Genomic DNA, 27,997 nt, shown 5'->3' with positions numbered 1-27,997 from the left:
CTGTGCACTTGGCTTCCTCCCTCCCGCAAGGCCACTGCAGCATGTGCTGGTGGGAGTAATCTTTGTCCACAATGTCTTTGCAAAGGCTTCTACAGCAGCAGAGCGGCAATGGCAACTTGGAGTGCTGTACTGATTGTGCATACAGCTCCTACTCCGCACTCACGGGCCCTCTCACCATGGAAGACAACAGACGGATTCAAATGCTGGCAGACACCGTGGCTACTTTGCCTCGGGGACGAAAGCAGGTATGCTTGCACTTCTGTCTAGAATGTTCATGTTTGTCTGACTACTGCTGAACATGCGTCTCCACGAATTCCTTGACTCCTGGCCTCAGTCCCCATCCTTAATAGTCATTTTGGTTCTTAATCAAAAGAGAAGCCCCCCCAACACCCCCTGCCCCGCTGAGGACAACCTCTGTCTACTAAGTCAATTCACTTAGGAGTTAACGGCTGAGAGTATGTGTGAGGAAGGAGGTGACCTTCCCAAAAGAGAGGGAGCAGCAGTGCAGAGATGGAAAAACAGTCTTTTAAAAAAAAGGAAGACTTAAATATTTCTTTTTAACTTAAGGATGAGCTCAGGTAAAGTTGTTGGGCACAGCAATCTTGAAGATGGTTTGCAGGGACACCTTTAGCCTTTCCCTGTTTGTGTCTCTATTTACTACCTCCCTCTTAATCTCACTTCCAGGCCTTCATAACCCTATTAGTTCCCAGTCGAGAGAAGACATCTCCTGAACACAAAGGCTGTCGACTAAGTAAACTCTTCAGCTCCAGAGCACTGACACCACCCAGGCCTCATAGGAAGTCAGACTTGTGTGGGGTAGACACCAAGCTTGGCTGCTGAGTAGTTGAGGCATCTCAAGCAAGTTGCCAGCCTCCCTCACATTATGTCCTTAAAAAAAATAAGTTATTACACTAAATTCCATTCATTGGATTGGGAAAAAGCAGAAACACCATCCTTTAACTGTACGTTCCTTAAGTGAGGAAATATGTAGGGCACTCGGCACTCAGTAAAGATTCTTTGGAAATTTTTATTGCATAAAATTTCCTTAGAGATGAGCATTCACTTGGGAAAATCTATATCCATGTGAATGTGCTCTGAATTTTTGGTCTTTAATTTACCATACACCTCTTTGTGTATTTTGATCATATAAATTGCTATGAAGTCCAAAGTGTATATTTGAATTTACATACAGCAATTGTGCACAGGTGTTTAGAATTGACTGAGAGCATTAGGGTATAGCTCTGGGGCCTGCATTCTTGTGTGTATTGTGTTTTCCTCTGAGTGCTTTTAACTTCAGCATTACAGAGTCCCAGCTTGGAGGATAGGCAGGTTCTCCTTTCAATGATATGGTTGGTGAACCGATTTCTTGGCATTTTCCATAGTGATGAAGATGATGGCATCATTTGCCGAGATTTGGTTATCACTCTTAATTCAAAGTGCTTTCATGATACAAAATTTGATGAACATCTATATCAACTTATAAATGAGTAGCACAGGAAACACTATCTTTACTCAGATTCCAGATAGTGAACAGTCCATTTTTGTTTCTAATGCCACGAAGCTGTTAAACTAAATTCTGTTCGTTCACTTAGTCTATGATTTGTTCTCTGGGTACATTACTTACCAAGAAAGCAACTGGTTAATTTGTGCATCAAGGGCAGGATCTTCCCACTTCTCCTTTTGAGCTCAGGCATTACATCATCCTGGACCCCTGCAAGGTGAAAAACATCCAAGTAGCTAGATCAGCCATACGGGTAAGTTTTCTTCCTGGAGAAGGGTTACAGTTTAGGGACAGAAGGAATGAATGGCAGATAAACAAAACATGCTGCAGTCTGTCTCTGTCTGGTACTCCTAAGCAAGGAACTCTCTAAGGTAGAAGGACAGAATCTTGGGCTTTGGGGGCAAGTTTGTTTAGACACAGTGGTTAGTGTATCAGGAAGATCTAATGTGCCTCTGAGAGGGGAGAGACAGACTAGACTCATGGGTAAATTTCCTTGAGAAAGCCTTTGCTATCCATGGAGCACTGGTTCCTAAAACCACCACCCATGAAAATCGAAGTCCACAGATGCTGGAGTCTCTGATATAAAGTGGCAGACTATTTGCATATAAACTACTAGGATCAGGTATAATACCTAAGACAATATCACTGGCTATAGGGATAACTGTCACATTATATCGTTTAGAGAAGGATGGCAGAAAAGAAGCATACACATGTTCAGTGCAGATGCCATGTTTTGTTTCTATGGAGTGTTTTCATCTGCAGTTGGTTTAATGAATGGATGCAGAGAGCTGACTATGGTTGCACCAGCACCCAGAGCCACTGAATAGGTTTGAGATGTTGTGGATTTTAGGAACTTCATTCTAGAAAAGTGGCAGGGTGGCTTTTACAGTAGTTGGAGAAAGAAGACATAAAGCAATAGAGAGGAAAGGTAAAAACTTGGTGATCAATAGCACTAAAGACCAATGCGACATATCTGGCTTTTAACCCTGAGTAAAGATAATAAGAACTGGAAAAGGACAACCAGGAGGATTGGGTGATTATTGGAGGGAATAAGAGGAATTTAGGCGTATAAAAATGTGTGAGCACGCAGACTTGCTATACCACTAATGTATGTCCATGCTCTTCTCTATTTCTTCTTTTTCTCTTCTTGTATTCTTTAACACACTGTGCATGCACTTCTCCTAGTCTTAAAGCTTTTTCTGGCAGGGCAGTGGTGGTACACACCTCTAATCCCAGCACCTGAGAGGGAGAGGCTATCAGATCTCTGAGTCAAGGCCAGAGTCAGTTCCAGGATATCCAGGGATACACAGAGAAACCCTGTCTCGGGATTAAAAAACAAACAAACAAACAAGCAAGCAAACAAACAAAACACCCCAAACCTTTTTCCAGACCAAACCTTTGGAGCATGGTACTCGTGATACTATGTAACCACTCTCAGAGAAACTTCATGAAAGTATATGCCAAGATTTTATAATTTTCCACATGGACATTTGCTTCTTGTGAATTGTTTTCTTAGAAAAACAAACATTAGTAGCAACAGCAACAACAATAATAAATTACTCCCCCCACCCTGGCACTGTCTGAATGGTCTGCAGCAGGATTCCCATGAGGCAATAGTAGCAGCAGTGGCAGGTGTTCCTCTGTCTGCAGTTATTTTCAACACTTTGACGGCTGACGTCAACGTTCATACTTCTTGTTATTGTGGCTTTGGTTTCTGCAAAGCTATATCTGGCTAGCTTCTAGTTTCAGTTTAATCTTCAGAATCCACTGGGGATTCGCACCCAGAATTGTTTAAAAATAGATTTCTGTGTGTGCAAATTATTTCAGTACCTGCATTGATAGGCAGTGACAGACACACCAGTAATGCTTCTAATTTTGAACATAGTTTTTTGGGGCGAAGTCCCTGCAATATAAAACCTTGAGGGAGATTAAAGGAAGAGAAGGGAAGTCTTATAAGCATCCCATGTCCCAGGGGTAGAATTTGTGCCTGGCTGCTACTCTTACAAGGCTATAATGAAGGTGGCTCTCGCCTAGTGTGGCAGAGAGAACCAGGAACCTGACACGCAAGTATGAAGGTTGACTGTGAATTAGACCTAAACTGATTGTCATTGTCTAATTTTCTTTCAGTGATGAAATTATTGCTAAATGGGAAGCTTCTAGAAAGCTGGATTCATATACAATTTCAGTTAGGGATGATACTAAATGCTTGTAATGGGTATAGTTCTGGACTGAGTTCTGCCCACAGGGGTGTTCTTTGTACTTCTGCCATTATCTCACTTAGGCAACATCAAGACTGCAGGGTTATGCTTGGGCTAATATCCAACCATTCTTCTTTAAAAAGAGGTGTGGGACTGTAATCAGACTCCATGGAAGCTGGAACATAGTATTTACCTCCATATGGGTATTCTAAGTTGGGGCATTGACTCTAGTTTCATTATTCTGTTGTGTCTTTGAATAGTTTGATGATCCTTTCTGTCTTAATGGTCTGATTTTCAGAAGATGGGGAGAGCTGTATTCCTGAAACAGTTGGGAATAAAATAGGCAGGGAATTGTAAAAAGCCAAGGACATAATTCAAAACAAAGTATTAAAAAAAAAAAGCCCACCTCTGAATCTGTACCCTCCCTTAACCACACCTACAACTCTTGCAGGAAATGAGTAGCAGAGCCAGGAGAACACAGTCTGCCCTAGCAGCAAAAGCGGCTTCTGTGTTGGTCTCTGAGCTGCTCTGAGGAGGGTTCACCATCAAGCTGTGTTTCCGATTTCCTCTCTGCCTTGCACATTGACAGCTGCTGTGTTTGGTCTTGATTTTCCACTAAAGAGAGACCCGAGAATCACTGCCTAGCAGGAGACATTGTGTGTGGAATATTAATGCCTTGTCTTTTAAGTCATCTTCCTGAAAGCAGAGGAGCCTTCCTAAGATCAGCCTCAGACATCACTAGACTCCTGGCTAGGAAGAAGCTACGGAGTCTGGTGTGCTGGAGTTGGAGCTGAATGTGCGGCTTTCAAGCCTGCCAAATCGCTCAACCTAGACTTCTCATATTAGATAATGTGTAATAAAAGACAGCTGTTGCCAGCATATGCTGTGAATTGCACACCAGTTCTCCATTCATGATTTGTGTGTGTGTGTGTGTGTGTGTGTGTGTGTGTGTGTGCCATCACTACAACTCAGAAAGACTCTGCCTGGGAGGGCAGTCTGTCTGGGTGAGATCTACTCGAAGGCCACATCTTCAAACAGGGCTGATGCATGCTAGAGAGATGGACACAGAGAAAACTTGATTCAGAAGACCCTTGACAGGGCCTTAGGCACACTCCAAGTAAGAGGCAGTTTAGCAGGTGAGCAAGGCAGAACCTTGAGAGTTCCTTTTTATTTAACCCCATGGATAACTCAGATCAAAACCAAGAAGACTTTGCATCAAGATGTGGCTGGCCACCATCGGAGAGTTTGATGGTAGCTAATGTATTTAAATTGCTTTGTATGTATATGTTCACTGTTTAAAATCTCTTTACTAATCCAGAGTGGTAATTAATTTATAATCTGAACTTTTGGTGTTACTGATAACTCAAAAATAGCAGCCACAGGAGTGTTCCCACATTACTTTTTAGCCAGCGAGTTACACATAACTGTTACAAGGAGGGAGGTGAAGTCTGATCTATTGGGGAATGGCGGGGGGTGGGGGGAGGCTGAAAGGTTTTAGATTTGAATCTATCCAAAATAACCTGTCACTTAACAGGCATGTTGAGGAAATCCCAAATCGCCTATCAATTCTATAAATACGGGCCTAAGAAAAGGGTATTTAACATTGTGGTAATCAGATGTTTTGTTAATTCTCAAGGGCTGATTAACTCTTGTTAACGTTCATTTGCTTGCCATTAGGTGGTAAGATGCTGCTACTTCGCTTCTTCTTAGCTCTCTTTCTATACCGTTTGATGTTTTCCGAGTAGTCCCACCCCCCATTCTATTTAGCTTTTAAAATCCTTCTACACATTTGAGATTTCCACCTTTATCTTTTTAAAACTACCTTTGGAATTTTCCCCACGAAGCTTTGATTTAATGGAGGACAAAATTTAAAGGGATCTTAGCATATCCGATTGAACTTGAATGTTTTACTCGGGGTCTCTCACCATCACTCAGTTGCAGATGGTGTCTGAGGCTTAGTTCTGTCTGTCTGTTTCACTGTTTTTAAAGTCACAGTCTACTCTAAGCCTCCTGTGAAGCACTGGGGTGGAAAGCAAAACCAGTGTATTTCCCGGAGTCCCAAAGCATACAGATGATTACCTAAAGATGTGAAGCATTTGATCAAATATGCTCTTCATACAGAGTGTACCTATGGACACATCTAAACCTCCATGTGGATGGTAACAGGAGGGATATGACAAACTAATAGCAAGAGCAATGTTTAAAAACACAAAACACTTAATTGTGATTATAGCTAAGAGAATTAAATATAGCTGAACTAAGTATCTGATAATCTGAATGAAGGGTGAAATACAAGGAGATAGTGATAGTGAAAATAAAGAAAATAGGAACACAGTGTAAGGATGAGAGGCTTGGGAATATCACCTTTTTCACTGTCTTTCACAGGGATGCAGCCCTTCTGATGCAACGGAAAACTTCCCATCCCTCTCTCCCTCCCTTCCCTCCCTCCCCCGTGTGTGTGTGTGTGTGTGTGTGTGTGTGTGTGTGTGTGCATATACATGAAATATTTTAGGCATAAAATCAGATTATGACAAACCATTCACATTGCTGTAGGTATTCCATAACTAGTCCTTATAAACCAAGATTAGAAACTTATTCCAAGCCCAGAGGATAATTTGGGGTCTGAGCCTTCCCGCTTGAGACTCCAGGTATCACTGACAAAAGAAGACAATGCAACTGTTACACATGAAGTCTGTGGGATGACATCGTCTCTCCAGTGTATATAGTGACTGGTGGCTGAATTTTTAACACTGAGGCATTCCAGAAAATGTGTGAAATTGCTGGCACTTAGTACCTGACAATTTGAATTTATGAAGCATACAGGCTTCTGTGGAACTTGTCCTGTATGCATTAATTTCTTCTATGTATTTTCTATGTGCAGTTTTTATCCTCACATTATTTTTGTTTATCTTCATCAACTTCTTGGATCTACTATTTTATGTATTTGCTTATGAATGACAATTGCATTATGTTGGCAGCTAAATGTCATAGCTTATGAGCTGGAGAGATAATTCAGCATTAAAAGCACTTGCTGTTCTTGTGGAGGACCTGGATTCAGTTTCTAGCACTCTCATGGAAGTTCATGACAGGCTGCTCTTAGTTCCAGCTCCAAGGATCTGGTGACTCCTTCTGATCTTCATAGATACCAGTCATGCACATAGTGTACATACACACATTCAGGCAAAATATTCATATATATAAAATAAAAATAAACCAATCTTTTAAAAAAGATTTTGTTTCATTAGGGGCATGATGTTATGTTTTGAACCCTTAAAACAATAATACTTAAGAAAGGACTAATTAATTATTAACATCTAAATATTTCTTAAACAAACGAAACTAGAACTAAAACTGGTCATAGTCCCTTAAAACAAAAGGTCTTCCCCTTTGCTGACTTTCTCTCTTTATAAGAGTTTGGGTCTGTCCCAGAAGCTTATGCCTATATGACTTTTCCCAAAATGTGCAGGGGAGTGAATGTGATGTTATTTATAGCATTAGGAGATTTCTTCACTTTCTTGGCAGGAAATCTCATATTTTCTTCCAAAACTATTGTGAAAAGAATCATAATCAGAATTGGGATTTTGAGCTCCATCGTTTTTTGTGTGTGTAGTGGTGGTAGTTGGGTCTCTCTCTCTCTCTCTCTCTCTCTCTCTCTCTCTCTCTCTCTCTATGCATGCAATGCTGTGCATGAGGAAGTCAGAAGACAAATTGCAGGAGTTGGTTCTTCCCTCTCACCAATCACACCTATGTGGTGAGCCATCTTGCTGGTGCTTTGAGTCATATTTCCGTTTGTAAGCTCATTCTTGGCCTGGTAAAAAGAGAAACACGTTGAACTGTTATAGTAATGCAAGCATCTCATCAGCAGCTACAGAAAATATTGACTGTGCGGTTTTCATGCCATCCTATGGGTAGGTGTTTCGATATGGTTGTGAATTGTTATAGCCCATTTTGAGAGACCGACATAAACATGGGTTGTCCATAAGGCAATCATTAGAAGCTTGAAATTCCGCTACACAGAGCGAATATTCCCTCTCACAGTGTCTCACTATCTGAGCTTCTCCTCCTCTTCACAACAGAATGTCTGGGAGCCCTCTTCTCCCAGACTCTCCCTTGCTGTTACGGGTAATGGACATTACTAATCTTAGCTAATAAGGTTTCCAGGTTGATGATGAAGAACAAAGTACTTTGTGACCCAGAACAGTTGCAGGCACATCTTAACGACCTTGAGATAACTCTATTTTTATTTATTTGTTTGTTTGTTTGTTTATTTATTTATTTATTTATTTATTTTTCAGCTTGCTTTGGCCAGATCAAGTTCTCTAGGTGACTTTTCCTGGTCTCAAAGGTAAAGAGATTAATTAATTTTTTCCTTCCTTCCTTCTTTCCTTTCTTCCTTCCTTCCTTCCTTCCTTCCCTCCTTCCTTACTTTCTTCTTTCCTTCCTTTTTCTTTTTTATTAAGTCTCTGCCTGAGATACTTAGGGATGTAAGTGTTCCAGTATGTACACACACAGACACACACAGACACACACACACAGACACACACACACACACACACAGACACACACACACACACACACACACACATGCACACAGGAGCATGCATCCCTAACCCATACTACAGTTACATAATTGAAAGCTAGTTTTCATTGTAACAGTAATTGTTAATGCTAAATATATGCCAGATATGATACTTTGTTATTTATGCATTTTAAACTTTTTTTCCTTACAGAAAGCTTGTTACTGTGGAAAAGCAGGACAATGGAGCTTTTGGATTTGAAATTCAGGTGGGCAGTTTGCAAGCATTCTAGATTTCTAAGGAAGAAGCAGACACTAATTACATTTGCAAAAGATCCTAATTAATTTCAAAGAACAAGGAGGTTAGGATAGGGCTAGAATGATGAAGGAGACTAGATTTTATTTAGTGTGTGGCTGTTTTTCAGTATGTTAAGTACTATCTGGGGGAGAAAACATTGAAACTTCTGTTTCCCTAGAGATACACTTCCTCCTTGGGCTGAGTCACTGCACTTGGGTGGGCCCAGACACAGGGGCTTGATACTTCAGGAACTTCAAGAAGAAAACAAGGGACATTTTACAGAACTTTATTTTCATATAATCATATTCTTATACTGTATGTATATCAGATTCTAAATACTTGAGCTGGACATTGTGGTTCATGGCTTTAAACCCAGAACTTGGGAGGGAGAGGCAGGAAGGGAGTTCCAGGCTAGCCAGGACAACATTGGGATACCCTGTCTCAAAAAATAAAATTAAATTAGAAAGGAAAATATAAAGGAATACTTGTAAGATGTTTTATTTATGTATATAAAACTCATATTAATTACAACAGAGAGCAAAACTTTCTTATTGGGTATAATAAGGAATTTGTACCTCTCCCCACCAATAATAAGATAACACTTTATTACTTGAAAACCATTGGTGGAAGTTTTTACCTGTCTTCATTGGTTTTAATGTGGCTGTCCAAGAATGTCATTTATTTCTTGCCCGTCTTTTCATGATTGTACTTGTGAATATGGCGAATGGAGTCACGTGGACTTTAGTCTAATTGAGTGCTGGGGTAGTAGCAACTGAAGTCTCCTTTTTTCCACATCATTTCTGCATTTCTTTTCGGTGTGCTTTGCATGATCATATTCTTATGCTACGTGTCAGATTTTAGATCTTAGCTCCAGTGAGTGCTGCTTTCAGAAAACTTTGCTGTGATATCAACCCCATAAAAGGAAACTTAGTGTATATTTTCGGAGCAGGAGCAGGAAGCTGCTACGTTAAACATGCTTCATGAGTAAAGAAACAACTGAGAGTGAACAAGGAAGTCATGGGGAAGAGTTTCTGCTTTCTGAGCTCCTTACCTTAAAATTTACCATAAAATCATTGAGATAATTTTGTGCAAAAATGGGCTAAATCTATAAGATTTTAGAAGTATGGAGCCCCCACCCCCCCATGAGCCATTTTTTTTTCTCTCAAGTGATACTACATATTTATCACTGCCTCTTCAAGGTTGCCTAGTGGTAACAACTGGAATCAGGGTACTGAGCACCTGCTCATTTTGTTTTCCCACTCTGGTGGGATACACATCACTGCTTCCTTCCATTTCTCTCTCCATAAGCATGTATGTAGAACCAAAGTCAACATCATTGTTACTAAACAACAGGCCACAGAAACATGAAAACTTAGGAGCTCAATGAGGTCTGATGGTTACACCTCTGAGCTACAGCACATACATCTTATCTCAGAAGTCAACAGCTTGTAGGGGTGCTCTTGGAAAATTCTTTCCAAGCCAACAGGAGCACATGATAGGAATGTGGGTGAGAGATGGGGAATATTATTTGACCAAGTATTCTTTTCGGTGTTTTCATGGCTTCTGGCTTTGCCTTTCTATCTCTAGATAGAATTTTTAGCTAATAAATCAAAGTGTTTTTCCTGCACTGTGCTCATTTTGACACATGGGAATGGAAGGCAGGTCTCCTCATAGATGAGGATTGCCAGAACAGTGACTTCTAAAAGGTGTATAAGTTCAGTCTTTGGCTCCGGCAGCACATGAACTAGATTGGCTTCCATTTCTAGAAGGAGCTGAGCTGCGGTGTGTTCTAGGGCAGGAAACTCTCAAAAAGGTTTCTGATACAGGTGGGACCTGTGTTATAGGCCACATAAGCTGCTCTACTTGTCAAATAGCATAGCATATTCTAAATGCATTGTAGCTGAGCAAAGATGTCTTTGCATTTAACAGAACCAAGTGGCTAGCTCTATAAGTGATCTGCACGCGACTGATTATGACATCTCAGCCATGGATTTCTCAGAAGGAAGCAATACTCTAATGTGGCTTAATTTTTAGTAATCAGGTCTTTAAAACACAACTCAAAACACTGATTTTGACTCTAGATGGAACTCCACCCCACAGTTCAAAAGTAGTAAATAGGAAAGCTTGCTTGTTTGGAGTTATGGGATTGCTGTATGTAGCAAATGTTTCCTTAGTGTTTTTATACACTTTGAAGTGTAAACTAAAATCGTCAACCATAAAACCCAGTACCACTGAACTATTTGGGTCAAACTGAGACACCTGGGGAAGCATGTCTCTTTTTATTTAGTTGGATGACCGAGGAACTGGTGAGAATTCAGGGCAGGAGGGGTCTTGTGTGCTCAGAAATAAAATTGACCAGGCCAGTTAGAGCACTTGGAACAAATCCAGGGAAGTCTGTCACTATTTACAGAACTCTGATTTAATATACCCACTGCTGGTTGGTCTCCCTCCTGGATACTTTGTATCTCATACTCTCCCCCAATGCTTGCTTTACTCTGCAAGACCCACAGGCATCTTTTCCTTTGCACAGGGCTATAATTATTTTCATCCCATTGAGAAATAAGAAGCTTAATTTTTGTCTTAATAAATACACAGTGATAACATCAGGTGGTCTCTTAGGCTTGGAAACAGACCATTTTGAGCCACTTGCATCCCACTTTCCTTTCTCATGCCAGATGTGTTTTGTGAATGGAACTGGCTGCTGGTTATCTGCTGGAATTGCAAAATTGGTACTTTCAGTTCAGTGTACGGTGAGGGACACTTTTCCACAGTTGTCCTTTGCACTTACCTAATGTGCCACTTAATGCTGCTGGCATGATTTTATGTTTTGACAAACATTGGGTGACTTTTTTGAAAAGTTACTATGTATCCACTTATGTTTTATAGACCTACAGGCTCCAGAACCAGAACATCTGCTCCTCCGAAGTATGCACTATGATCCACAAAGTACAAGAAGACAGCCCTGCTCACTGTGCTGGCCTGCAAGCTGGTAAGGTAGCTCTGCTCAGGCTAGAAGCCATTTAAATAGTAAGAAACTCTTGAAGGTTACAAAGCAGTTGTTGCTTTGAATTTTCTTGTGTGACCCCATGGTTGGAACTTGATTGTTTGTCTTCATTTCCATGGCAGGAGGCTTTGTTTAAGTAACTAACAAACTACTTGCTTTTCTTGGCATCTCACAGGTGACATCCTTGCAAATATCAATGGTGTGAGCACAGAAGGCTTTACCCACAAACAAGTGGTTGACCTGATCCGATCTTCAGGAAATATGCTAACGTAAATATCCACTTAGTTGCTATGGGGTTTCAAAGATGTTTTGGTGTCTGAGAATGCCTGAGGGGGTGAGTGAATAAGCTATTTGTCTGTGACTTACCAGAAGGGGGGCAGCTTACACAGCTTTGGAGTGGGCATTGGCATTTTTATGGGTTCCTTTTGGTTCTCAATGTTTCATGAGTCATGAACATATTGTCAACATCTGAAGTCAGAGGATGTCACTAGAAAAAGGTGCTTTATAGAAGGAACATCGTTTACTGATATATTTTTAATATCTGATTCAATTAAACTGGCACACATTTTTTAGACCAACAGAAATTGGTCCTATTTCTATGGTTCATGTCATCTTTCAGCTACAACATTTTTTTCTTTCTCATATTTCTCTGATGCTCTTCCATAAAGAATAATGAAAAAAGTTTCTTCAACTTTCACCACCTTGGAACATACACAGTAACATATACTAACATTCAACTTATCAGAATGACTCTGGTCTTCTCAGCTGCTCAATGGGTTTAATCTTTGAGATTGATCTTAAAAATCTCAAGTAGACATATCTACAGGGACAGTTATTGTTACCCATCATCATAACTGTCTAAGAAAACAGATAGCATTGGGCTTGCTTTTACTTGTTCCAAGAACCCGATAAGATATTAATAAACAGTTATAATCAAATTTGTTATTGCATTAAAATCGCTATACTGAGCAAATATTGTTTTTTTTTTTTATCTCTGTGTATGTCTAAAGAGGCAAAAACAAGATTTTTGAACTCTAAAAAAATTATAGAAGACTTGTAAGAAAAGCCTGAAGTTTTTAAATTGCAGTTATGGGTAGTCACTATAAGAACAGAGAATAATGCAGCATGGAAGAGCATGGAATAAGAAGGTGGCTAGCTGAGATTCGATGTTCAAAGTGCTCCACTCTGGGGCTAGACTAAACAGAGGGAAGGAATGGCCATATGAACTGGGAGAAACATGTAGGTAAACAAAGGTGTCTTTGAGCTCTGCAAATAGATGTGGCATACCCCGAGGACAATGTAAAATTGGTGGCTGGTGGATTAGAGAGAAAGTATGAGCAATGAAGTCATAGTTGGCCATACATCAGATCTTGAGATGCATTACTGTGCCAGGGAGTTTAGATTTTATTCCAAGTTAGGTAGTTTCAACATTACCTAATTCATTTTCCCCATGGCCTTTTTGTCCACCTGGGTTTATTCCTTTATGTACAGGAAGTGCCAGGGGTAAAGTTGAGTTCAGCTGAGTAGTGAGTGATAACAGGATCCAACCTGCCATGGATGTCAGCATTTGCTCTTTCCAGTTGTAGCTGTTCATTGTGAGCTGCCAGTAGAAGCTACCAGATTACTCACTGATACTTCAGAGGAAGCTTTGGATGGGTGTGTCAAGACAGTTTTCAGAGATAACTGATGATGGTAGAGTTGGGCCCCACCCTGAGCTTTAATACTTCCAGGTAAAAGTTAGGAAAGGTCTTGCCTTGAAGAAACTTAGGACCAGATAGAATCCAAGGTACAATGCTATTGGTGAGAGAAAGATATGTCCCACATAGATGAAGCAAGAAGACTGTAAGAAAAATATGGTTAGAGATTGGCAAAATGTGAGCTAGCATGAACAAATACTGAAGGGATGGCCCATCTCTACAGCTGTGCAATCTCTACAGCTGTGCACATCCATTGCTTAGACAGGCTAGAACAAGACTGAGTCTTGTGCAGCTTTATAGTGATTCTATTGTCCACAAAACAGAGATTGTCTCAATTAAATCAGACAGAATTTGTACTATCATCTTACTCCGTTGAGTCTGATGCTGGAAGAATTGAGGAAAGGTGGCTCACAAATAGTGCTCTTACCACATCTTTAATTTTTTTTCACATTTTCATAAATAAATACACTTTAGTGGTCAAAAGGAATTAGGACAAATACTTTAAAAATGCTTAATAGAGTGATTCAAAGGTGAAATTAGCTATCATCCTTGGATGGAAGATTTGTAGTCAAAACAACAGTGAAAATACACCAGCTCCTGGGAGAACAAGCCTGCCATTTTTAGAAAATCTTGGATGTAGGATGAGAAGAACATTGTTGAACTGATAATTCTAGGCTGGCCATTTGTGAACTAAAGGGTTGGAGATGAAATAGCCATGTGAGGTTGCAGAAACATTTCCCTGTTTTAACAACTAGCACATTGAGTTCGCTGTAGTGAAAGTCCTGAATACTGTTTTTGTTGACATACTACCTGGCTCATAGTAGATGCCCAATGAATATTCCCCCAAATGACTGAGATTATTCAGCCTGTCCAGGCAAAAATAGATTCTGGTGGAGAGCAACCACCTTTAGCACACAGTGCCTTCTGGAAAATGAGCCACAGTTTGTAAATTAACCAGGATTTCCCCTCTACTGTTTGTCAGGCAGCCTTTCATCTCCCTTTCTCTCTCCTGGTGTTGTTGGGAAATCTGGCTTAGGTCCAGACACTCAAGTGTCCACCCTCCATAGTTGAGAGCCACAGGAAAGGTGACATTTATGATGCATTTCTAGTATAGTTGCTCTTCACATGCACTGCTTCACAAGGATGGTTCCTCTTTGAAGGGCTAGCTCTGTTATTTACCCCTACCTTTTCCATCTCTTCAAACAGGATAGAGACTCTTAATGGAACAATGATTCACAGGAGAGCAGAGCTTGAAGCAAAGTTGCAAGCTTTAAAGGTACTTTGATTTAACACAGCACGTCCTTTTTCATCCTTGAATTTGTGAGTAGCAGAACAACAATCTCTCTGAGGAACTGAGATAGCCCTTGAAGGGAAAATGTCAGGATGCATCCAAACTGCTGACTTCTCAAGGGCCACACAATTACTCTTGCAGGAATATCTGAGACTGTGAATATGTGTAAATCACCCTCTTCCTTCCTCATTCAGAGTCTATGAGGCTCAGAAAGCCAGCAGGAAGGCATCTTACCTGAAGAACTGTTCACTGATGCACCTGTGATCACTTTTGATTTACATTTTGCTTAAGGGGCGAATCGTGTAGGAGTAAGCATTGAGTGCTGCAGAATGCTGGCAGGCCCAGCACTTTTACTTTTCCAGTGTCCTTTGTTTCCTTTCCCTCTGTACCATTCCGACAATGGACTATCTATCACCATCCCTGTGGCTGTCCTTGAATTTGCTTCCACCAGAAAACACACTATTGCTTTGAAAGGAAAGAAAAAGGTTGGAAGTAACAGTGCCTAATGTAGGGTGCTCAATGCAAATTCACTAGCATGGCTCTTCGAAGGTTTTCAAAAATCTCAGTTATCTAGGTTGGTGAGCTTTCCAAATTGCAAATTCCAGACATTCACAGAGTGAGTCAAAGATGCTTCTGACTCTTCCCAGGTCCCAGCTGACCACCTCATCCTAGTACCACGCCTGTAGGACAATGGGGCAGCCAGCTTATGCAGAGATTGCTTGTAAAAATCTGCATTCATTAGTTTTTCTTGTGAAGTACACTTATTAACTATTGATTTCAAGGGTACAGTTTACTGTATTTATATTTTATCTAGAATCTGTCCCTTCCACCATGATCACTCACTAACAAGCCTCAGTAATTATTGGCTTTGACACTCTTGCAGAAGTGTCCATCCCCACAAATTTTAAAATCAGTTTAAAAAAATCACCAAAGAATGTTCTCTGCTCAGATATTGATAGGGATTAAATTGTTTGTGTTCATAGAAAATGTGAGAACAATTGAAATCTCTGTGTTTTTCACTTTTCTCACTTTGAATATATGTTTTCCCATTTTTATTGCATATTTCATATACTCCAGAATAATTTCATTCATGCATTTTCAAATGCATTCTCTAGCTAAAAAGATAAGTATTTTAAGTTTTATGTCTTTAGTTCAATATTCAATTAATTTACTTTTCTTCTCATATAGCATTGGCTAGGATCTTCAGTATATTGTAAATTATTGAATTATTCTTCACTTTAAATAATTGCTTCTAATGTTCATATTGCATTTTATGAGAGGTAATAAGTGCTTTATACTATATTTATCTTTATTAGAACTTTCAAAATTTAATTTACTTTGGTAAACAGCAATGATCTTGGTGAATATCTTCTTTCAAATGTTAAGTTCTCAGTCTTTTGTTTTAAAAAAGGGTAATGAAGAATAGGCTAATGATTTTATGTCTTATTACATGAAATATTGATTTCATATTTCATGGAATGTAGTTACTTGAGCAAAACATTATTTCATGCTTTTCAGCAATTCCTGCTCTTCGAACATATCTTTAACAAAATTTCTGTAATTTTAATGTACATAATTAACTAGTTTAAACTACCAACGTTCAAGCCTTTCAATACCTCTGTTCTCTTCTAGAATATAAGTAGGTCCTTAGTATACTTTGAATGTCTGCTCGAAGAATCATCTTCCTGAGTATTATTTACTTTAGAGCATTTCATCAATTAAATTATACACAATGTGAGAATTTATTGTGGATAGCTTAAAGCAGAAACATCTACAAATGTGCCTCATCAGGGTGCTTGCATTGCTCCTTCATTTAATTCTCATCTGTGGGTATTTGCCATTCTTGCATATTATTTCATTAAATGGTGACCACTAGATCTTTCCAGAAATGTTCTTATATTTCTCTGCTACTCTTAAAGAACTGGTTTCTAGGTAATTGAAAATATTTTAGATTAATGAGGCCTAAGTTTTGTTTCCTTGGTTCTTTAAAAACCTTTGATATATTTGTTTATAAAGGAGCTCCTAAATATTGATCAGTTGTCAGTCATCTACATTAAAACATTTTTAAATTAAATTTTTTTCTTTTTCATATTGAAGTCTTTAATTCATCCAGAAATAATCTTTACATGTACTATAAAATATAGTATAATTTGGCTTTTTTCCATATTCACAGGCAGTTATCCCAATATAATATTATTTTGTATTTTTCTTTTTTCCTTAACTGAATTCCTGAATTGCTCTGAAACTTACATTTTAGAATAATTTTCATGTAAGTTCATATTTCCTCACAAATTCTTCATTGTAGACCACTGGTTAATTTGTTTTTTTATGTCCGACTCAATTTGTAATACATTTTGCTACCTAATTGGACAATGCCCATAGTCTGTTGCTCCTCTGTCAAGTTGTTAAGTTCCATGAATAAATGCTATAGGTTTGATTGACATTTCATTTTATATAGATGTCAGTGCCAAGAACATTAACTATTACATGGCATTTCATTTTCTTGTTGCTAGGTTATTGTCTTAGTTAGGATTTCTGTTGCTGTGAAGAGTCACTATGATCACAGCAACTCTTATAAAGGAAAAACATTTAATTGGGCAGCTTGCAGTTTCACAGATTTAGTCCATTATGATCGTGGTGGGACAAGGTGGTATGTGGGCAAACATATGCTGGAGAAGGAGCTGAGAGTTCTACATCTTGATCCACAGGCAATAGGAAGTGAACTGTGTCCACACCCGGCATAGCTTGACCTCATAGGAGACCTCAAAGCCTGCTCCCACAGTGACACACTTCCTCCCGCAAGGCCACAACTACTCCAAAAAGGCCCTACCTCTAATAGTGCCTGTCTCTACAAGATTACGGCCCAGTTACATTCAAACTACCTCACTCACCTTTTTAAAGAAAAATTACGTATCTATTTTGCATCCCAGCTATATTTCCCCCTCTCTCCTGTCTTTCCATTCTCACTCCAACCCCCCATCATAGGTATCTTAGCAATTTTACTATTTTTCTTTGCATCTTTCATAAAATCCGATAATTTTACACATAGATTATATAGTTGTTTCTTGTATTATCCTTTGTACTTCATGATTTTATTATTTTTTTTTAAAGAAATGTTTTTATGGTTAGTGTATAGGTATAAATCAGTCATTTTTATGTTGTTGTTAAAAATCAAGCCCTTTGTTAGACTGTATAATCTCCTTTAAGTTATTTGTGTATTATTTGGTGTGCTCTATAAGGATAATAACTATACAAAATTGATCTGGCTCCTTTTCTTTTCCGCCGTGCTGTCTCGGGTGAGGAGTGGCTTATGATCAGGGGAACAATCACAGACATCCTTCTTTTGTCCTTTAAGGGGGTTTTCCCAGCTCTTTCACTTGAGGAATGAGTTCTGTTGATGAATACACTTCAGGTTCAAGAGGCTCCCATCTAAACCACATTTTTGCTGGTTTTTATGATGCTTATGTATAAAATTTTATTCACTATCTTTTCATGCATCCAATAAGAAAGTCTTTTCAAAGATTTATCAAAAATATCTATCAATATGGTGAATGCTCCTAAGTATTTTTCTAATGTAAAAGCACACTTTAATTTTGAACATAAACGCAGCATGGTTATCTTGAGATGTACACTCATTTTCTATTCCTTTAGGCTTACTTTGCTACTGCTGGTGAATTTTGAAATAGCTTTAATTGACCCATAGTTTTCTTGCTCAGGCTCCTCTTTGGGTTTCAGTGTTAACTTTACTAATTCTGTCGCATGAGCTGGATTGTTCCTCTTTTGTTCTCTGGTAGAATTTTTGTAATGCCATCTGCATCATCGGGACTGGGGTGATTTTGGAGGGAAGACTTTCAAACCACCATTTCAATTTCTTTATTATTAGTAAAACTACTCAGTTATTCTTTCCGGATCAGCTTTGCCGAGTTCTGTTTTGGTCAATAAAGTTCTCTAATTTTGAAATATATGGCAGGGCCTGGTACAACTTCCATTATTAACATTTAACTCTCTGCCATAGATGTCATTTTTGTCCTCATTTTTCATGTATTCTACTTCCATGTTTTCTTTTTTTTCCTCTTGGTCATTTTCTCTAGAGTACGTTCTAATTATTTCTCTCTCTCTCTCTCTCTCTCTCTCTCTCTCTCTCTCTCTCTCTCTCTGTGTGTGTGTGTGTGTGTGTGTGTCTGTCTGTCTGTCTGTCTGTTTGTCTGTCTCTCCCTCTCTCCCTCTCCTGGCTGCTTTTCACTATAACTTAATTAGGCCCAGACTCATACCTCAATTCATACTGTCTAAAATTGACACTGATCTTTATGTCTCCAAGACATGCGACTCAAGCTCTGGACAATCCATTTCATTCAATGTATTGTTTTTATTACTTCCCACATTACCTTGTGGAATTTTGTTTGCAATTCCTTAGGTTCTTTTCGATTATTTTCCTTAATAATGACTTCAGTAGCATCCTTATTATCTGTATTCCATACAGAATGTATTCTTTCTAATTAGCTTTTAGATGTGATTTATACTTTGACAAGATGTTCCTTTTTTATATCTATCTGTTCATATTTCTCCCAACATTTTTGTGTTTATGAACATTGATTTTTTTCATTTTTCTATCAGAATTTATAGCGATCTTGCTTAGTGTCGGTTTTGAATCCTTCCTGATGTTATGTTGCTTGGAGAGAATCCATGTTCTGAATGCCGTGTCTTTCCTGTCATTGAGCATCTGAGGATGCTGTGTGGCTGAATGTTAGCTTCTTCTTCATCTCTATGAGATAGTTGTACAATTCCCTTCACACAGTGCTTCAAAGCTCCCCTTGCAGGGCCAGGGCTGGCAGCTTGACTGCCTCTCTCAGAGAATAAATGCGCAGTGTAGTTCAGATCATGAGGTGTCGCTATGTTCCTATCTCCCAAGGTACCTCCAGCATTTATCCGCTTCCTTTTCTAAGTGCCTCATACTCCGCCAGGGTTCATTTGTCAAGAAGGAAATGTGGCTGAGTCCTTTGTGTTAAATAGACACACTTAAACCACATATTACTGCATAATCTAAATTCCTAGCTAACTCTTGATGTTTCTCCTTGATATAGCTTGAAATTCATTTCTGCTTACCCTCTTGCATTTGTCTTGCAACCAATCTTGAAATAATAAACATGTAGTTAATCCCTCAAGGCAGAGATGACTGGGTCTGACCTATAACTAAAGTGAGTCTGGCTTCCTCTGCATGATGGCATTTATTTTGCATCCTATACACATGAACATTCTATTTGCAAAGACTGTGTAGAGCCCCAAGCTCTTCTCTGGAAGAAGTTGTCCCCTCTGAGTCACATTTTCAGGGATTTCCTTTATCTTAACCCATGCTCCAGATGCTTAGCATAAATAGTAAACTAGTTAAAAGAGCTATTTTTAAATCTATCTCTGCTACTTATTATGCCTATTATATATGTAGAGAAATATTTTGATTCAGTGAAATTTTATTTCCATCCTACAAACAAAATTATGAAAATTAATGGCACATTATTTGTAAGAAGAGTACATTGAAAAGATTAGCTGCCAGGAGAAATGTTATTTGTCTTATGTAGACTGAGAATATTGCCATGTCTGGAACCCAATCAGCATGTGATAGCTGAGGGTTGTTTTTAGGAAACTGTTCTCTTGTATATTCATTCAATAATATTCATCCATTCCTTCAGCTGCCATGTATGGGTCCAGTGACATAATGTGATATTGTATGGCCCGATCCACATAGGCTTTAACACTCATCTGATACAGAAAATTTAGATCGGACAGAATGTATGATTGTGATGGCAGTAGCACAGACAGGAACAGCCCTGAAGATAATAGAAAACAGTTTCAGATCGAAAACAGTCACTTTGGTTTCCCTCCTCTTTGTACTGGTGTTTTCTAGGTGTAAACCATGGCACACTTAGATGACTGGGCTAGACCAGCAAACCAGTGATCTTAAAACCTCTGTCACAAATATGAACTGTTTGGAAATCTCTGTCCACATACTTTTGAAAACTAAATTCAGAAAGATAACATTATTCAGTTTTGACTGACAACCCATCCTGTTCTCTCCTGTGCTCTATTTTCTTGGAGATAAGTATCTTTAGCAAAGAAGGCATGTGTAGGTACATATGGTGGCACTGGCCAGTCCTGTGCTCTACAAGCCTCCAAGTCTGGTCTTCACATAACTATAGACTTACAAGATGACAAGAAGAGTGACTGATGCGACTAGTCCTCTTAGGACTACTGTGGAAGGATAGCATGGTTCAGAAGGAAAAACAAATGAACTGAGCCAAGCATTTTGTCACTTTTGTTATTTGACTGAATATTGGCAGTTATAGAATTGCTTCAGCTGCTGCTCTGAGACAGATTAAGTGTTCTACAGACCAAGGCATGACCCCTGCTCCTCTTACTCATTGAATGATGTTCTTGAGATTTTCTTTTCTTCTCTTTCTCCAATTTCCTTCCAAATGTACATTTGAAAAAAAATCTTTCTATTTTAATCTTTTACTCCCTCCAGGTGGTGGTGTACAAAGTCCTGCTCTTTCCCAACCAGGCCATCCTTCTTATGGATAAATGTCCTTGGCAAGTCTGAGCTGTGCCCACATGCTGGCCTTGCTATGGGGACCTAAAATAGCAAAGGCAGGGGTGATCCAGGGCACAGAAAACAGGAAGGAGAGTCAGCGTGTTACACCTGCCTGTCCAGATGGCTTCTTCCCAGTCAGCTCCGACTTCCATTGACTTGGCTACTATGTGGCTGGACCAGGCCAGGGTGTGTGTGACTGTTCTCCTGGTCTCCTTGTTCTCACTCTTTTCAATTGCCACAGCAACCAAGGGAAAAAGAGTTGTGATGTCAGGGGGTGTGGGCTGGGGATACAGCTCAGTTGGTAAAGTGCTTGCTTAACATGCATTATGACTTGGGATTGAGCCCCAGAACCTCATAAATGACATAGTGGACCGTGTACTTGGGAATTGAAAGTAGGAGAATCCAAAGTTCAATATGGTCTTCAACTGCATAGTAAAATCAAGACTCAAGGTTAACCTGGCCTATATGAGATGATATCTCAAAACAAACAAACAAAGTTAGGGTACTTAAGTGTGTTCCAGGTACATGTCCAATAAAAGGATTGTTTCAGAGCCCAGACTCATTGACTGATGATGGTCTTGACTAAGCATTTAATAACATTTAGTTGCTGGTCCAAACTTTTCAATCTGTTAACACCTCTGGTTCTAGGACTCTGGACTTTCTATTCTATGTTATCTATATCATTCATGTAGACATCGAACAAGCTCTTTCAAATGTGAGCAATCTGGTTCAAATTTTTTGAAATACAACTCCATGAACTTCATTGGTTTTCTTGTTTTTGAAGAGAAGACTTGTTGGCCCTTGAGAAATCAGTATTCCTAATGTTTTTATGTCATTCAGCAGAAGTCTTTAAAGATAGGGAGTGGCTGGCCATGCTGTCAGTCTCTACTGCCTTGCCTGCTTGGGATATCCTACAACTCAGAACTTTTCTCTCCCCCATCTTTCTCACAGCAAACCTTGAAGAAAAAATGGGTGGAGTTCAGGTCTCTACACTTACAGGAACAGCGCCTGCTGCGTGGTAAGCTCAATTTCCTGTCAGGAAACCACATTCTCATCACACCCTTTCAGTATTTCTGCCTCCACATATTTTAAGATGAACACTATTACAGTAAAAGTTTAGTTAGTACCAATGAAGGATACTAGTCTTTGTTTTGATGGGATGAACACTGGGCTGGCCTGTGTGTTTGGAGGAGGGTGAGTCAAACTGCATTCCCTTCTCCACACACAGTGCATATGCATATGCATATGTATGTGAACATAAGAATGCATACACTTGCCATGGGTGACCAAAACCTCCGGAAGAGCTGGAGATAACATTGATTGCTACTTCTACACACCAGCCAATGAATTAGATTCCTGTAAATGATTCTGGCTGAGGCTATTTAAACTGGCATGGCTGCTTACTTCATAGATAGAACATCAGCCACTTTTCAAATTATATTGGTACATTTGTGCAAAAAACCTCAGGACCAAGACAGACATATAAGATTATTATGCTGGTAAGAGGAGCTTACTGTCTATACATTTTGAAGCAAGGAGTTGAATCTAGTCAGCTGGTTTACTTTTTGCTGTGCTACTTAAGGTGTTGACTTCTTTCTTGGGAGGTCGGTTGAGACAGTGTCCTGCTATATAATCCTGCATAACTTGGTGCTCATTCTTCAGCCCAAGCTAGCCTCCTCATGCTTTGATTCCCCATGCACTGAAATCCCAGGTGTGCAGCATTATAGCCGGCAGGAAGAAAGTTTATCTATGCACTGTAATGTACTGAAGTCACTAGCTGTGAGGGCTGGGATGTAGGCCATCTCTTCTTCAGGCAACACTCTGCTCTAACCTCTGTTTAGGATCTGGAATATTTGTCAAATGGTAACTATTTTGCAGAAAAGCTGCCGTCTAAAAATCACTTAAAATTGAGTCAGAAAACCATAAAAATGGTATGTGGTCATGAATATCATGTGATATGTTGTGATGTGATGTGGACATTATATAATGTTTAAGTCAAGACAAACTAACTAGCTCCTCAGACATTTGTCTTTTTTGGTAGTAAAGGCTCTTCAAATATTTTCCGTCTAGCTTTTGAAAGTTTCTTATAGAATTATGTTAGCTCTGTCACCCTACCATGTGAAGCACACTGAAGCTATCACTCTTACCTAACTGTAACTAGTTCCCACAGAGCAGGGTTTCCGCTAACCTCTCCCATCTCTACACCTCTGCCCAGCCTCTAGTCACCACCATTATCCTCTCAACCACTATTAGACCAGAAGTCATTTTTGTATTGCACATGAAATGAGATCATCTCATACTTGTGTTTGCATATTTGGACTCCTCCATTTAACACACTGATCTCCATGACCATACTATCACAAATAATGAAACTGCTTTATTTTTTCCTGAGTAAATGGTATTCCGCTGTGTATGTGCTGTATTTTCTCCCTCCATTTGACAGTTGACAGGTGTCTTTGTAGAGCCCATGCTTTGACTTCTGTGAATAGTGTTGAGATGAGCACTCAAGTGCAGGTTTTGTGGATGCACTGAGTCTGTTTTCTGTGGACATGCACTGGTAACATTACTGTATCACATGGCAGTGTGTTGTTGTTGTTGTTGTTGTTTTCTATCTTGTTTTGTTTTTGCTTTATGTGGGGCCTTCATACTGTTTTCCATGGTAGATGAACTGTGGGAGGATGTTTTTTGTTTTTTGTTTTTTTTTCTCCACATGTTCACCATTAATTTTGAACTTGTGTCTTTTTGGTATAAGCGTTCCTATAGGAGTGAGGAGAGTCATTATGGTTTTATTTGTGTTTACCAGCTAATTAACAACACCAGGCATTTTTCTTATATCTGTTGGCCAATTTCATGTCTTCTTTTGACAAATATCTATCCAAGTACATTCTACTTTGTAACTTACAGTCTTTTATTTTTCTGTTTCCTTGTAAATCTGTAGTCATCATTTAGACATTGGTAACAGTGTAGAGACTTGATTTACAATTTTGGCTAGACAAGTTTGAAACTTATATAAGTTACTTCCCTTTTAAAAACTATTTATTTATTCTGTCTGTGTGTGTTTATGCTTACACAAAACTGCGCAGACACATTTTGTGCCCATGGCAAGGGATTGACCTCAGGTTATCAGGTTGGCCATTACCCACTGAGTCATCTCACTGACCCACTTTTGTTTTTAATGAATTTCAGTTAATTTTTGTTGTTGTTGTTTTGAGAGACGTTTTTGCTATGTTGAAAGTCTCTTGTCTCACCTTTCTGATGCTAGCTAAAGGAATGTCCCATCATGCCCAGCTGTATCAGACTACATTTTGAGGAATCAGAAGTTTTTTTTTTTTTCCATGAGAGAGAGGGGGGAGGGAGGGAGAAGGAAAGGGAGAGAGGGAGGGAGGGAGGGAGAGAGGGAGGGAGGGAGGGAGGAAGGGAGGAAGAGGGAGAGGGGCAAAGACTTGTTGAAGCCTTGTTCCAATTCCTGGCTTTCATAGACATGGGGTATCTCAGAAGACTTTATCTGAAGTGCTGACAGTTCCCAAACAGCCCAGTGGGTACAGTTTCCACATGTACAGGAACAGTCTTAATTAGATTGAACATCAGGAGCTATAGTGTCGCCCATTTTTGAGGGTGTTCATTCATCTGCTTTCTCTAGAACTAGAAGATGAGGGTCTCGAAAGCAGTTACTCTTCCATCCAGCTTTATCAGCTCATTGTAAGATGAGACCAAGCAGAAGGTAGTAGCAGAGAGGAAAGCACCATGCAGGTTGGCTGCGCATGGCCTCATACAGTAAATGGAGCAAGAACAGTGTCTCTTTCTATGCTGCCAAGCAAAGACACAGGGGAGCAGAGTAACAATGACTAACACGGGACAGCCTGTGGAGTGCTTGACACCTCGCATTCTTGGTTATGCTTTTCTGAGCACACTAGCTGACCGAGTGATGAGAAGCTGGTGGGGCAGGATAGAATGTGACTCATCATTCAGTTTGGGGAACCCCTTTTTGTAGGTTATGAAGCACTAATGGAAAAACTTGGCCAAGCAAGCAACTTGGTTTTCAGAGGTACATGCCTGAGGACAGAGATGCTTTCTAAGCACAGCACCACTCTAGAACTTACAGCCATTCTAGGAGGAAATTCGGAATATTAAGCCTGGAAGGCATAGTTGACCTCATAAACTTTTATAAACACGTGTTCTAATTTGTAACTGTTTTTCTTCCCACATGCTTTAAATGGCTTGATAATAAACTTAAGAATTTTTTTAAAAGACGGCTAATAAGAATCAGAGAAGCATTTTTCTGAGAGTTTATTTTGCCCTCACTTCTGTGAACGTTTTCATAGAAGTTTCCAGGGTTACACAATTTAAGAAATTAGCACTTGGAGGTTCACAGAGTCACACTGTCATAGTGCAGTTGGGTTGAACTGATTTCATATCAAGCATGCTTGCTACCTGACACAATCAGCTCACAGAAAAAGAAGTTTGACTTGGCTCAGAGTTTGGAGGTTTCAGTCCACGAGGCTTGGGCCCATGATGGCACATCATGGCTCATCACAGCCGCAGCACTCGGCAGAATAAAAGAGCCCTGTTGGCAGCTGGAGAGTGAGATAAAAAAGTACCAGGACCCAGAAATTGTAATCCAAGACCATGTCCTCAGTGACCTAAATCCTCCCAGGTGGCCACCTGCATCTTTTAAAGTTTTCTCCATCTCCCAGCAAGATCGCACGAATGAATCTCTTGGAGTATATTCCAAGCTATGGGCATGAAATATCTTTAAATTTATTCTAGGTTATAATTTTCATGACCCTTTCCTTAGGAACTAGCCCATGGATGCTAGTTTGGGAAACCCTCCTAACCATATTTATGCAAGTGAAAACTCAGGCCAAAGTATTTTTCCTTCCTCTCTTGCATTCTTTAATGTTCAGTGTGCTTTCTTGTAGGGACTGGTGACATTCATCCCGTAATAGACTCTTCTCTGTATTGTAGGAGATACAGCTAACTCCCCAAGCTTGGAAAACATGGACCTGGATGAGTTGTCCTTGTTTGGAAATCTGCTGGGGTCAGGCCCAGCCCTCCCGGCCCGGAACCGACTGTCCAGTGAGAGCAGCTGTAAGAGTCGGCTGAGCTCCCTGACCATGGACAGCGAGGACGGCTACAGGACAAGTGTGTCTGAGGACTCCAGCCGGGGCGCCTTCAGCCGGCAGACCAGCACAGATGACGAGTGCTTTCTCTCTAAGGAAGGAGATGATTTTCTGAGGAATGCTTCTTCCAGGAGAAACCGGAGTATCAGTGTCACCAGCAATGGGTCCTTATCCCCCTTGTGGGAGAGCAATTACTCAAGTATGTTTGGAACTCTACCCCGGAAAAGCAGACGGGGAAGTGTCCGGAAGCAAATTTTGAAATTCATCCCTGGCCTTCATCGTGCAGTAGAAGAGGAAGAGAGTCGTTTCTGATGGGTGGAAGAGACCCTTTGAACTGGCTGGTTTCACAATTCTCTCTCTACTTGCCTAGATGAACTCCATCTGCCTTAGTGGGGAAGTACATATACCCTGTGAAGCTCACATCCCATTTCCCAGCATCATTGACCTTTAAGTTCTTACGTTGATATTTTTGGGTCTTTTGTCAACTTTTTTTCATCCAGTACAGCTCAAGTTCTAAGAGTACATCAGCGAATGAAAGTGACAGGTTAGATAATATAATAATACGCCTGTTCATTCTGATGCTGGCCACACAAGTACAAAAGTATTTATTTTACTGACTATGCCCACAAGAAGTGGAGAACTCTTTGGAGTCACGTGTGAAAACGGAGCAACAGGATATAATTATTGGGTTGCTTTCCATAGTTTAATTTGGTAGACTACAAAACTTTTTGTTGGCTTAATTTTCTCAGTAGCCTCTGAGGGAGCCTTCATAAGAGAGAATTTAATTTTTTTCAAACTATTAAAGGATCATAAACAAAGGTGAGCATTAGCGTTTTCTCACTTCAATGACAGTGAGGCAGGAGGTTAGCACAGGGGCAAAGGACTATAAGCTTCCTGAGAAGCATGGGATGGGGTGCTGAGGTGGGTGCTTGGGACCATTATCCTAAGTTTTTTTTCTTTGAATGTCTAAACAAAATGAATAAGATTCACATTATTTTTTTGCCCATCTCAATTATATTTTGTGCCTAAACATGGATGTCAAGTCCAAAAATCTCAGGATCCTATAGATCTGTGATTATATTTTGCTGCAAATGTCTAAAATTCTAAAGAGGAGGGTAGGAAAAGAACTTGTTTTTCCTGATCCTCCTCATTATGCGTTCCACAGAGGTATTGCCTTAGCTCTTGCTTCCCTGTTAGCTATGCTTGTATTGTATCCTCACCTTTCAACAATTTTCTATTTTATTTCAACATCCATTATAAAGTCTCTGTTCTGGTGATGCAGCTGTTCATTACCTATATGCTAAAGTAAATGGTCTGAACCATGTGATAAAGACTTAATGTTGATTCTAAGCTCTCTCTCTCTCTCTCTCTCTCTCTCTGTGTGTGTGTGTGTGTGTGTGTGTGTGTGCATGCGCACACATGTTTTCAACAGAACTATAACATTTAAGTGAATTTCTACTTGATCCATAAGAAAAAAGTGAGATAAGGAAGTGTGTAGAATAATAAGTAACAAACTAGTAAAAGATGTAAAAGTTATCTAGGTGAGACATGCTGTCTATAACTAGTGAACACACCCACTAGAGGCTTTATGTGGCATGTATTTCAGGCATACCAGCAGTCCTTCCTCCCAAATATGGAATATCATTCTAAAAGCACCTTGCATGTGATCCTAGAACAATACGAGACAGGATACAGAAAATAAATCAGGGATATAGAGACTCTGTCGTCACGTGGCTTGTCAGTATCCTGGCTGAAACTAGAAGCCATTTCTTGGTGGATCTAGCCAGTA

At 39.7% G+C, this 27,997-nt stretch overlaps 1 protein-coding gene across 1 annotated transcript; it reads left to right on the top strand.

Annotated features, from left to right (window-relative positions):
* The first annotated feature begins 34 nt into the window (after positions 1 to 34).
* On the top strand, positions 35 to 27,521 carry LOC118582810 (cytohesin 1 interacting protein). Its single transcript, XM_036185917.1, has 8 exons — positions 35 to 245; positions 7,995 to 8,044; positions 8,430 to 8,484; positions 11,400 to 11,502; positions 11,693 to 11,786; positions 14,421 to 14,490; positions 22,040 to 22,106; positions 26,054 to 27,521. Exons 1-8 carry the CDS (start codon positions 72 to 74, stop codon positions 26,518 to 26,520), a joined length of 1,080 nt encoding a protein of 359 aa, XP_036041810.1. The 5' UTR covers positions 35 to 71; the 3' UTR covers positions 26,521 to 27,521.
* The last annotated feature ends 476 nt before the right edge of the window (positions 27,522 to 27,997 follow it).

The sequence above is a fragment of the Onychomys torridus genome, chromosome 4, assembly GCF_903995425.1.
Source record: "Onychomys torridus chromosome 4, mOncTor1.1, whole genome shotgun sequence".
Classification (NCBI taxonomy): Eukaryota; Metazoa; Chordata; class Mammalia; order Rodentia; family Cricetidae; genus Onychomys; species Onychomys torridus.
The sequence above is the reverse complement of the archived record's forward strand: the minus strand, read 5'-3'. Positions and strand labels throughout refer to the sequence as shown.

Bases quoted from the DNA above. Each gene is read 5' to 3' on its own strand.
- LOC118582810 (XM_036185917.1), top strand. From the start codon at position 72: ATGTCTTTGCAAAGGCTTCTACAGCAGCAGAGCGGCAATGGCAACTTG. The intron at 246-7,994 runs GTATGCTTGCAC...TTTATTTTTCAG, and splicing joins TGCCTCGGGGACGAAAGCAG to CTTGCTTTGGCCAGATCAAG. The intron at 8,485-11,399 runs GTGGGCAGTTTG...TATGTTTTATAG, and splicing joins CTTTTGGATTTGAAATTCAG to ACCTACAGGCTCCAGAACCA.